Below are 12902 nucleotides of genomic sequence, written 5' to 3'. Positions count from 1 at the left end.
CTCTGTGATATTTTGGCTGTTTTGCCCTCACCAGTGCTATTTTTAGCTTGAGTTTGAGCAGCAGTGAAAATCTTGGTGACAGCAGAGCTGGATGCTGAGAACCATTTAAACTTCCCTTCATTTATATTCCATCTTCCACTGAAGAGTAACAGCTGATTAGACAAGTATGACTGACAGCACTTGGGCAAGTGTCTTTAGTCTGCAGCTGGGGAGGGAGCAGATGGAAGGATGCTGAAGGAGAATTTCAGGTGCTGTATACCTGATCCATCCAGATACATAAGGAACAGTGCAGCAAACTTCAGGGAGCACTGTATGAAGTCCTGCTGGTAGAAGATATGAATGGTGGCTGATGTAGGGCAAAGCAAAACAGGAGTCAGGAAGGGTTCTTCAGTTAAAAAAAAAAAAAAAAAAAAAAAAAGGACCAATTCCTCTGCAGAAGAAAGCTCAAAGTATCTTCTCAGCCAAATTGGTTGCTAGAAAACCTTAACAAATAGATTGTATTTTTTTATAATGGTCTAGAATACAAAAATAAAATAAAATAAAATAAAATATAATAAAATAATAAAATAAAATAAAATAAAATAAAATAAAATAAAATAAAATAAAATAAAATATGCAGCAGCTGCTGCTTGCAGTTCTTTAGAAACATGTGGTTGTTAAGTGACACAGAAGCCATGGCTATGTTGCTGCAGTTTTGCATGATATGCACCAGCAAACCGAAAAATATTGTGTGAGCAGAACTCTGCAGCTTGGCAGTATTTATCCTTTGACAAACAGAGCGAAGCATTTTGCTATGGACTGATACAGCAGAAAAAGTTCAAAAGGGAGGACAAGGATAATTGGCGATAAGGTATGGCTCCCACAGGAGGAAAGACACTTCTTAGTTTACAAAAGAGATGGCTGAGGAAGGCTATGAGAGTGCAATGAAATCCTGACTAGGTGGCATTTCACCATTTTTGAGGGCAGGAACTGCAGGGAGGAAGGTAGCTGTTTGTAAGGCTTAGAGGCCTGAAGATTTAAATCTAACAAAAATAAAATACTTTTTCACACAATGTGTAATTGTAATTAAGCACTGCTTATACACACCCTTCACACTTTTCCTTTGCACACTTTCCTTTAAATTTTTTCATGAGTATCTGCTACCAGTCCTTGGCAGAGAAAGCTGTTAGACTGGTATTAATGGTTAGAAAGACTTGAGCTTTAGGCTGACTTTACAGTGAAAAGGTTTTGGTCCAGTCTGTGTCATATTTTTTTTTTTTTAAATACTGTTTGAATTTGGCTACCAACCTGACAAATCCCTTATCCCCATCACTGAAGTGCATGCTTGCACACTCACATACACACTAATGTGTGCCCATACTGGCACCTTGTTTACATAGGATCTCTTTTCAGTCATTTAGTCTGGGTTTGATAAGAGCCAAGGCATTAGTACAGTGTCCTCTTCCCCACCTTCCAGAGTGAGAAAAGCAGGAGAAAAGCAATTCCCATAATCCAGCCTCCACAGAGGGAGGCTGGATCCTTCTCCATGACCCTACTTCCACACTCCTGCTCTTGCTTTCTGCAGTGCCATAGATTGTGATTTGCTTCTGTTTTAGATGACCATTTATAGTTTCAGAAAACACCCTGGCTTTTCAGCCTACACCAAATCCCAAATGTGAAAACATCGAGGTCTACTTGCCAAGAGGATGTACTGCTGGAGGCACTACATTTCAAAGCTTTCAGGAGCATACTCTTACTGGGTTCATTATGAGCTAGTACCACCAAAACCAGACTCTGCTCAACAAATAAAACAGAATGACCTACTTTCTTTTGCCTTTGTTTTATCTATATTATAGTATGCTACAGGCTTGCTTGACAGATTCTTGGCAGTGGATTGTGTAACCTATCTGTCTTCAAAAGAAAAACAACTTGGCAATAGAATATAGCATCAGTTCAAAATTAAAAAAATACTCCCAAGGAAATGTATGCTGAATGACATGGAAATACAGGAAGGCATCCACTATCTGCCTACCTCCAGCACATCTACATAAGCCACCTAAGAGATGGTAATCTTAGCCTCTGACATAGTTTCCTCGCTCACTTCCAGGATGTTTTGCTCTTGCGACACACCGTTTGTGTCCCACATGTGTCCTTTTTGTTTTGCTCTCACTTAAAGCTCCTTACCACAAGAGAGCTGTTGAAGCTAATACGTAAGTTTTCACTGTCTCTACACATACAAAGCATTCACGGGTCTACCTAAAAAAATAAGAGTTCAGAAATTGCCGGTAATTGTTAAAAACAGAGACTTCCTTCTTTCTCTGCTTTCAGGCTTGGTCCTTTTGTATTCAGTTGTGCCCTGCAGGCACAAGGTGTAATAATTACAGCTTCAGAGAACTACAGCAGATACCTGGCCTAAGGTGCAGAAAGCCATGAAACCTCAGACTGGATAAACCAGTATGGAGAGCAACACTAGATCTGTTTTGAACAGCAACAACGGGGTCACTTGTTAGCATTTGACTCTCTGCTCCTAAATGTTCTTTTGCTTTCTTTTGAAAAACATGTTTACATTTCAACTTGGAGAACTTACTTCTTTCCTAAACAAACAAACAAAAACCAAAACACAAAACCCAGAAAAGATGTCGGTTCCAAACCAACTGACCCATGGCAAGTGTCAGTGGCTCATACATTAGATTAAACCTGCCTCACTCTACCTATTGGCTATATTCTTTCTCGTTGTGGGTTTGTCTGCTAAGCTGGAAGCCACCCTCAGCAGAACAAAACAAAACATCCTGATGGCAGGATCTTTGGCCATACATCTCCAAGCTACAGTGTCATGTTCTTTGCCCTACACCTCCCCCTCTCCCACTAACATAGGCTTTTTTCATTGCTGAGAGTCTTAATGGCAAAACTATAATCCCTTATTATTGTTTCATGTTACCAAAATCCTATAGAATTTCTCAGTTGAATGGCTCCCACTGTGGAGAATGCATGCAGCCATAAAATGCTGCAGATCAAAAATCAAGGAAAGATCAGTCCCAGTTTAGTTTAGCTAAAATACAGATTTGAATGTCATGTCCTAAAAACTAGAGTTAAGACGTTTGAATTAGAGCTTTTGATGGGCCCACTGTGGAGGGAAGACCCTAAAACTTGTGTATTTTTTTTTCAGGACAATATGTCAACAAAAACAAAAACCTACATGAAAAAAGAGAAAAATATGGCCTTATGTGGTAACAAAAGCCTAAGTGATTTTTTTCCCCAAAGATACAGAAGATTTTTTGTTTTGTTTTGCTTTGTTTTGTTTAATATTACCTTATCACCACTTCAAAATGTTTCATTTGATATGGTGTGGTGTACCACACTTTACAGACCCATAGAAGCCAGAGAAGGTGGAGGAGGAGCATGCACCCATGGTCTTAGTCTCCTACGGCTGTCCTTAGTCCATAAGCTACCATTATTTCAGCATTCATAAATTCTTGTGATGGCAAACCAAGTAAAATAACCAGCTGATAGTACAACTAGGAGCAATGAGCAAGATAATTTTGGGGGTAAGGATGTAAGGGGAGGAAATGTGGTGGCACATAGTAAGATGCAAGAGATTTCAAGTAATTAAAGAATTATGGGACTGAGAGCTGAAGGGATGTGCCCCTTGTTCAAAAAGGATATATGTGTGCTAATTGGCCTGGCATAATATATGGCTTCTTTTTTTCTGGTTCAATAGGAACAGTTGACTTCCAACAATTCAATTATCTTCTGTAAGTGAAGAATGGAAGGTGGTCCCTTGAGGTCAAGGAGGAGCCCCAGGTAGAGAGAAAGGACAAACTGGAGTGGAAGTGCCCTGAGTTTTGTTAGAAATACCTTTCAAAACTGCCTCTGGAAGGGATGGGTCATGTGAAGAAAGGGGTGGAACATTTCGTTTGGGGTTTTGTAAGCATCATGAGGGAGATCAGGTGAGATAAGAGTAACAGCAGGAAGAGGTCACTGTTGAAATAAATGTATGCTATTTTTATTTTTATTTTTATTTTTATTTTTATTTTTATTTTTATTTTTATTTTTATTTTTATTTTTATTTTTATTTTTATTTTTATTTTATTTTTATTTATTTTTATTTTTATTTTTTCCCCCAGGAGAAGGACTGGACTGTGGAACTCTGTAAATACTAGAAATGTTAGAGCTGCATTTAGAGGATGGGTACGAAAAGGAGAATTGAGAACAGACAGAATAAAGAACGGAGGATAAGACGAACAGCAGTGATGGATCAAGTTATAATATGGTCAGGTAGCGGTAGGCACATTTATCCCTTGAGCAGTGTAAGAGGAGGAGGATTCAGTCATTTGTCTTGGCAGGAAGCCCAGGTTGCAGAGAGTGAAGGGCTAATGAAAGGTCTGAGCTGAGGTGGAAGATGGAAGAGATATACTGTGCTCCAAAGATGCTCTGGTTTTGAGCCACTTGGATCAAGAAATGGAGGCAAAATCTTTTGCTCGCTTGGTCCAAGCACAGAAGCAGGAAAAATTAAAAGGACATGAGGAGGTAAGACTCCTTAGGGCAAGAAGGACCGTCACATTAGGTGAGGGAAAGGGGGAGGAAAGAACAGGAAGCTAAAAAGAGGAGTGAAACAAATTTTGTATGGTAGGCTTTTGGTGCATTAAGCAAAGAGATTTCCTGCTTTAGAACAGTGCACTTAATAGCTTTGACTGGCACAAAAACATGATCAATTTACTGTATTTATATCATTTGCTGTGTCATTCTTCTTTTTTTTAGATTATGTCTATTTAATATTTCTGAATCTTGGAATAATTTTTTAAACACTCATTTGTCATGGATTCAGTTTGGTAGAGCTTTTCGGAGGTTCTGCAGTTCCGGTTCAGGGGCAGGGAGAAAGGCACTGTATTTACAATTCCGTTCCTGTAACAGATAATCAATACATTGTGCTTTGCTGTGTTAAAAAATAAAAATAAAAAAGGAGTACGAGTGCCAAACTGTGCTGATAAACCCTTTGTTTCTTAAGTACACTCATTTTCTGAGGATTAAGGGCTGTCCTTTATCTGCCTGTTCACTTCTGAAAGTCCATGATAGATTGCTGCTTGTTCATCTGCTCCCAACAGCAGCAACCTCAACTTTATCTGCAAGAAATGCCCCAAACACAGCTGCCATGAGGCAATGCAGAAATAATGCTTCCTCAGGGCAGACCTTCACAGGCAAATCTTACCTTCTTCTCTGCAGCAATAAAAAAAGCAATAGAGAGAGGACTTTGGAAGTAAGGTATTTACAAACAGCCTTTTTTTTTTTTTTTTTTTTTTTTTTTTTTTGTGGTGGTGGGTGGTGGTGAGGGAGGGCTGGGCTTTTGGGGTAGTTATTGCCTTTGTGCTCAGGCTGGAGGGAAATGGTCCTTCAGCATCTATTCTAATGTGCTTATTTATCTAGTGGTAGAAGAGCTGTGGGTAAATGGGGCTGAGGTCTAAGGCATAAAGAAATGTCTGCCAGAAAGAGATGTTTTAGCAGGTTAATGAGGAACTTGGTAACAGCCTGACAGGGTCATTGCAAATCACATTTCTTTTTTACTGAAATTACTTTAGCCTTTTGAAGCCACAGGAAAATATTCTGCTACTTTACAGAGATATTTCACTGAATTTAAAATAGTGTAGATAGCATGTTATTTTTGAGTATTTTTAGCAGATGCACAGGGAGAACAAAAAGGCATGAAAATGTGCATCTCCTCTAACCAACGCCACAGCCAGCAGGCCAGGGGAGGACTGAGGGCCCAAATGCTGTCAGCTCAGGTTTGCTGCACCCAGGTTTTCTCAGGAGAGGCTGCAAGGTGCCCCTTCTCTTGCTGAAAAGCACTAGTGCCCAGTGGCTGCTCCTGTGCCATGCTATAGCCAGGTGTGAGCAAAACTTCTCCGGTTCTCCCACTGCTCCTGAAAAATCACCTCTGACAAACAAGAGGCGTGACATTTATAAGTCAGCTTCTCAGCTGGATGACCTAATGATTCATCGGGGAAGCAGGTTTATGTTGCCATGCAGGAACTGGGACTCTTAAAAATTAATTGTGGCACAACTGTTTACTCTAGGAAAACATTATTAACTTTCACTCACCATTTCTCCTCTTCAACTTGAACTCCTATGGACTGGAACTTACTAGTTGCTTTGTTTTCAACTGATTTGGCAGATTCTTCAGCACCATCAACCTTAAAAAGCAAAACGAAAAACAACAAAGCACCGCAGCTCATTAGAATGTATTTTGGCAGAGATATCACCTGGCTGCTTACAATTTCTATGCACGATCACTACTAAGTGTCTGTGCATATGGCTTGTACCATAACTACCTTCATCCACTTGGATATCTTATCTCTGGTATGCAGTTTCTGTTCATATTAGTGAATATTACTCATTCTTGTTAATCTGTAAAGCATTTCAGTTAAGACAACGTTAGGCCTGAGAAATGCAGGTGGGGTTTATCCAGTATTTTGTGGAGACTGGATGCTCAGATTTGCCAGAGCCTCTGAGCAGCTGGAACACTCCTTGCTGTGCTGCACCATTTGTTTGATTTCACCTGTTAGTTTGCACCTGCACATGTAGGTAAGTCATGTCAAAATGATGAGTTTACTTTGTTTAAATGTCAGTGCCCTGAATCAGAGCACTGTACAGGTAGGATATGAAGAAAGTAGATATCAGAGGCATTTTCTCTGCTGCTCTACTGTGCAGACAGGAGGTCCCTAGGATCACAAGCAGGAACTTTATATTGCCTCTGTGAGAACCAATAGTATGGCATTGAAGTTTAACCACGGATGTACCTTTGAGAAAAATCACAAACTTCTGGGTCCAGCCAGTGTAGTTCCTAATTCCAGGTGCTTAATATGAGATTGCTAGTCATACCAAAACAAACAAACAAACAAAACAAAAAAAAACACACACACACAAAAAAACACAGCAAGTTTGGAGCACAGTGACCTGTGAACCTACTCTGACCCCAGATGTACAAGATCTCCAGATGTACAAGATCTCCAGCTAGCATCTCTACTGGCTTGCTGTTGAGAGCAAATTCAACAGCCCTGTGCAGGAAATGTGATCAAGGAGTTTCAGAACTGTTCAGTGATGTAAAGTACTTACTTGATGTTGAAGCTTTTTGGGACCTAATTCCACCTTAAATAACATAACTGACAGAGACAGTTAACCTTTTTAATGGTAGGGTTTCTCTTTGTTTTACTTTGCTTGTTTGTTCAACAGATTTACAGCAAAGGCTTGTGGTGACCTAAGAGCAACTGAGAGGTGCAGAGGACACACCAGGAGGTTCACCGCAAGTGCATGTTCGGTTTATTTATTACAGGAGGAGGCAAACCTCAGTCTAACGTGGCTTGCACTGCTCCACAGAGATGAGCCAAACTATAATGAAGATGTTTGCCTGCTCTGAGTTCAGTCTAAGACTGAGTGAAGCTCCCATTGCAGTCAGGAGAGGGAGGCTGACCATCCCCATGCACTTTTCATGGAGGGGTTGTGATTACGCATGTCAGCTCTAAGTTTCAGAATTTTAGCAGGAGATTTTCAAATGCTTGAACAGTGTTTGGGACTATGTTTTCCTCAAATGCCAGGAAACTGGGTCTCCTGTGACTCTCAAAAGCTGCATTCTTTACTTGCAGCAACACTACCTTCGGAAGAGACAGCTGGGAAATGGTATCTTCGGAACCCCGGTTCACGTTACAGCTGTTCATTTGGGCTTCTGCGAATGTGGAAATTATTTCTTTCTACCTGTTACTTCATCTGCAAAGGGTCTTTGTTGCTTTGTTCAGTGAAAGGAAGGATCACAACAATAACAGAGAACCTTTGCCTTGGCTGGGCATAGGAATAAGTAATAGAGTTTTCCTTTATCCTTATCCCACCTGGATCTTGCCCCTGTGTTTAACACTGAACTTTCAGAAGTCCTTCTTTCAGAATATATCCAAAACAAATGGCTGTGAAGCACAGAAAGGGTACAGTAAACTGATCCCAAGGCAATAGTTAACCATTGCCCTCCCAAGAAGAAGTTAAAAGGAGTAAAGACACCACTTCTCTAGGAGCTGCCCCTGGGATGACATAGTTCTGCTCAGCGCCTCCCATCTCATCAGGCAGATGCAGAGATTTCATGGTAAATTCTAAGGCTTTGCAAATCAGATAAGCCTGTCCAGGCACAGAGGAGGTTGTAAACACAATCTCCATCTGCAGGAAAAAAATAATGTTTTCTTGGGAAGGCCGATAAGCTATGGATTGCTATTCTGTTTGTTTGGGACTCATCTCCCATCAAAACCTATGCTGATTCTCACTTGATTGTAAGTTCAAGTACTTTGTTGCAAGAGCTAATCCTACAAGCAGATAGTTGGCCTTCTATGCACATTCTTTTTTATTTATTTATTTATTTTTGAGGGGGAAGTGAGGGTGGGTATGGGAAAGATTAATTAAGATAGGAGATTAAATTGGTCTAGTTTGTTTGCTTTTCTCCTTTTTGTAAATACAAGTCAACTTTGGCAGGGTTAGTTTTCTCATTTCATTCCACTAGAGGTAAAAAAAAAAAAAAAAGTGTAATTTTCTTTAACAAGGGCAAATCAGAAGGAACTTATCCTCTGCTCTTGAGTCTGAGATAGGAACAATGCTGCCTCATTCAAGCGGCCACCAGTCATTATGAAATGCATGAATAAGCAGTGACAATTAATTCAGTGAGGCTGGACAAAAATATTTTGGGGGTGATAGTGTAATGTAAATCATTGTTTTACACATTCCCTTTCAATGATTTAATTCATGCCTTTCTGACCCCTGCTGTGTTATGATTCATAGATTAGTGCTCATGTGTGTAATTTAACAGAGCTGAATAACAAGCGGCAAGGAGACTTAAACAAATCCTTGCATCTGATGTTTTTATGATAAATTAGTAAAACATCATTAGTACCATGTGGCATGATTAAGCTGCTGGAAATTCTACATAGGCACCTGTCAGGAAAACAAGAAAAACACACGAAACATTGTATAACAAGCAGTAAAACAAGTGTAGAAACCCCAAACAGTGGTGCACATATAATCCAAGTCGTGTACCATACCTGTATTCCGATAGATAAGCATCTGTTTTTCTTGAAGTGGTCCTTCTTTCTGTCTTCTACTGCAACAGTGGCAATGGTTGTGGTGGTGGTGACGGTGGCAGTATTGTTTCCTACGTGTTGACTTGCTGGGCCATGGATCTGCGCGTTAGCAGCTTCAATGGCAGCTGTTAGTGCCTTCATACTGTCCAAGCTCTCTGTGGAGTTGCTAAGTCCAGACTGACTGATGATATCTCCCCTCTGTCCATGCCCATCCATGTATGCATCCTGGGCAGACTCCGTGCTGCTCTGGGCCGTGATGGAAATAAATGGTTTGGTGGTTGTTCTTGGTGGGACTGGAGGCGGTGTCTTCTTATAGGTGGTAATGCAGGATGACACTGGAAAAAACATATGAGGGTTCTTGATTTGTTGACATTGCAGGGAAAATGTATGCAAATATGATCTCAAGACACCAGTAAGCATGAGGAGAACAGAAATAAGGAGAATGCGGTTAGCCAAAGAGCCCCCAAAAGCTCCAGTGACAGCACTATGGAAATACCCCACTTATCAGTGTCCTCTACTCATGTCCTCTCACAGTAGAGGGAAAGAAAAGATCTATTTGCCAAGTTCCTCCTTAGCCTTTTAGGACTGTGTTCTCCAGACTGTTTGCTTCTAACTCTTCTAAGTCAACCAGTAGAGTCAACAAGTCATTCCACCAAAATGTATGTTCTGGGCATAGCTTCCAGACAGGACACACAAGGATCAGTCTCCAATCACATAACCTGCTAATGTGTACTTCATGCAGTTTTATTGCAATTTCTTTTTTTTTTCTCTCTCTACCCTGTCCCACTGTATTTACTTATACATTTATTTATTAAATAATTTAAAAACTGCATTTCTTTGTTCAGAGACACATCCCAAAGCTATCCTAAGTAAAAGACTGTTAACACTCGTCATGCTTGAACTTGTGTATTTCATGCCATAAATTGCTCACTTGTTGCACAGACTTCTCAGGTACTTTGAAATGTTTTGTAAGCTGTGGAGGGCATGTTTAAAACAACATTTTGCTGTTGATATGTCTCATAATAAATGTAACATTTTGTTTCTACGAAAAATGCTTAATTTTACACAAAAGGAGTTAATGTAATGAAGCCAATGGCTAAAGCCTGTCAGTGGGACTACTTAAAGAAAAGCGTAAGTATAAATGTTTGAAACAAGAGAGACTTCAAAAAAAGTTTATAAGGACTCCTCTTCATATTTTGAAGGTCATTGTAAATGCTTCTATATGGATTTAGAAGCACAGTTTGAGGTTCCCACATTAGAAACTATTGGCTGGTGTTTACAGAATTACATGCAGAAAGCACTTCATGGAGATAAAAACATCTTAATTTAAGGGATAGTTGGCAGCTTTGCAGTGCTGAAGTCCTGGAATGCTTTCAAATGAGGAAAGAAAGTCCATTAAGAACAAAACCCAATGATGATATGTTCTATTTTTTAAGCAAATAAATGCAGGCATTAACCTGTGCAAAGTTCAGACACAAACACGTTAACATAAATTCTTATTAACAGTAATCATATGGCAAGAAATGATTCATTTTAACTGGCAGACGTCTATGCCACCCACATAAAAGGTAAGTCTGCTACAGCTGTTCTGCTCTCTGTTTGCACTGTACGTGCTTGTTGAGCCAGAAGCCATTATGGTATTAATTTGACTAGCTCAGATCCATATGCCTCATATCTCCCGATACCTGCACGAATACTTACAGTGTAAAAGGTGTTTCCAGGGCATGAAATCACACAAGATTTTTTTTCTAAGGATTCCGGTGTAAGTTTCTGATAACATGTCTGAACCCATGTTAAACATGTTAAATGCTAATGGAAAAAGAGTATTTTGCTAAGGTAGCGAGGGTTTTGAAGCTATGATTCAGTTCTGAAGAATCAAACAGAAACCACAGCATCTTGGAGAGAATACACGGCTAAAAATGAACTTGTCAAATTTTGACTCCTGGGAAGTGAATAGTTTATAGAGGTTAAAGGTGCTTTTTTAATGTGCTTATGACAAAAGGCATCCGTGGAACTAACAGGAAGGATGACAATTTTACAAAGAAGGTTGTGAATTTTATGCAGTTCTTCATGTGTTTGGATGCTGCCAAAAAGCTCTTGTGGTGACTGTGCACATTCAGGTAAATAATCTGTTCTTGCTGCAGAATTATGGAGAATTGCGGAGGCTGCGTCTGGGCAATAGGATCCCAGAAATGCCCCAAGTGGCTCATGGTCTGGAGAAATGTTCTCCAAGTGGTGGAGACGCAAACTGAAATTCACCACTGAAGAATTCAAAGCTTATAACTACACAATCATATACCCAGGTAATACCATGATGATCCTGTTCCAAACAGAGGTTTGCTACAGCCATGCTACGTTGCAATTCAGCAAAGTATTAATTGCCCCATTTAAAATACAGTTGGTAAGGTCATTGTGGAACTACTGAGGAGACAGCAGCACCTTCAGGACATCCCTGCAAGGCAGGTAGGCATCATTTATCCTACTTAGCAGATAGGGGAATGATAATGAGACCCCCAAAGTGCTCTTAAGTCGGAGAGAGGGCTGTAAGAATAAAAATCAAGCCTTAACAAGGCTAGTCCCCACATCGCTGGTCACCCCCAACGAGTGAGAGAGTCAATAGCAACTGTTTATCGACAGCTACCCGGCACTCTGGACACTGCAGTACAAATACAGAACCCCCCGATTAAGTTGTCTTTCATTCTGTTGGTAAACGTACTCGACGAGGAGCCTAATCCACACGGCAGTGAAAGATGTTTGCACTCAGCTAATTAAGTCTGAAGTTATTCGTAAGAGGGGGAGAGGATTGACAACTCATACGGTGAAATTGTAAAGAGAAACAGCGAACGTTGTTTCAGCAAGTCAAAACAAATCCTCGGTTTCCTGGAGTCACGCAGCACGTACTGTACGGCTCCGGAGAAGCAGAGTGTGCAACTCATAAAAGAACCCCAGGCACTTCATTACTGGAAACGATGCAAGCTCCTGCCACTCCTTGGCAGGAACGACAACAAAACAATGCTCAGGCTGCAGTCAGAGGCAGCTGCTCGCTCAGTGTCGGGAGCTGGCTGCGCCCCTCCCAGCGGCCGGAGCACTGCAACAAAAAGGATTTGGTGCATCAGGTTTCTCCAGAGCTCTTTCAAGAGCCCAGCAACGTGTGACATGGCGACCTGAAGGACCTGACAGGTTTTAAACTGGCTACGGTGCTTTCAGTGCTAGGATGCCTGAAGAAGAATGGGAGTACTCTCCAAGGTAAAGGACAAAACCCCAGTGCTCTCCTTGTGCAGCCAAGATCCGAGTGTTTGGAGGGTGCAGGAGGAGGACCTCGCCTTGTGCTCTGTTCCTGCAGGCAAGGGGGAAGTGCTTCCATCCAGCTCCGGAGGGGGACTGCTGCGTGGGAGGATGCTGATGGAGAAGATTACAGGATCACGGGATGCGCAGAGAAGATAGGGAAATCCTCACTTCACACACAGGGAACATTCAAGGGGTTTTGCACTTGAAAGTTAGTTTAATTCACACCAGGAAGTGAATTTAAAGGGCTCTATAATTCCCTGATAAATACATTCTTGGACATGGATCAAGGAGCGAGGTTCTGTGCTCAGACTGATCTGACTGGAGAGTCGAGTCAAAGGAGTCTCATTTGTCATTATAATTGCTTAGGCATGGAGTTAATCAGAAATAATTTTTTCTTAATAGCAAACGTGAATATGAATCCTCAGTCTGTCACAACATAGAGTAGCTTTCTGTATTATTTTACAGAGCACACTTGCTGCCAGAGCAGGTATACATTCCTCTCCTAGGGCAAGGTTTGATCCAAGTTAAATCATT

General features: G+C 40.8%; 1 protein-coding gene across 10 annotated transcripts in view; it reads right to left on the bottom strand.

Moving 5' to 3' along the window:
* Window positions 1-12902, bottom strand: part of DLGAP1 (DLG associated protein 1) — a 410173-nt gene that overhangs the window by 19818 nt on the left and 377453 nt on the right. For all 10 annotated transcript variants that reach the window (XM_038174624.2, XM_021268892.4, XM_072034762.1 and 7 more), the window contains 2 exons: window positions 9042-9415; window positions 6073-6164 (listed from right to left, as the gene is read on the bottom strand). In XM_038174624.2, coding sequence (XP_038030552.2) covers window positions 6073-6164; window positions 9042-9415 — 466 coding nt within the window. The remainder of the gene's footprint in view (window positions 1-6072; window positions 6165-9041; window positions 9416-12902) is intronic.

The sequence above is a fragment of the Anas platyrhynchos genome, chromosome 2 (genome assembly GCF_047663525.1).
Source record: "Anas platyrhynchos isolate ZD024472 breed Pekin duck chromosome 2, IASCAAS_PekinDuck_T2T, whole genome shotgun sequence".
Taxonomy (NCBI): domain Eukaryota; kingdom Metazoa; phylum Chordata; class Aves; order Anseriformes; family Anatidae; genus Anas; species Anas platyrhynchos.
This window is presented reverse-complemented; position numbering and strand designations above follow the sequence as displayed.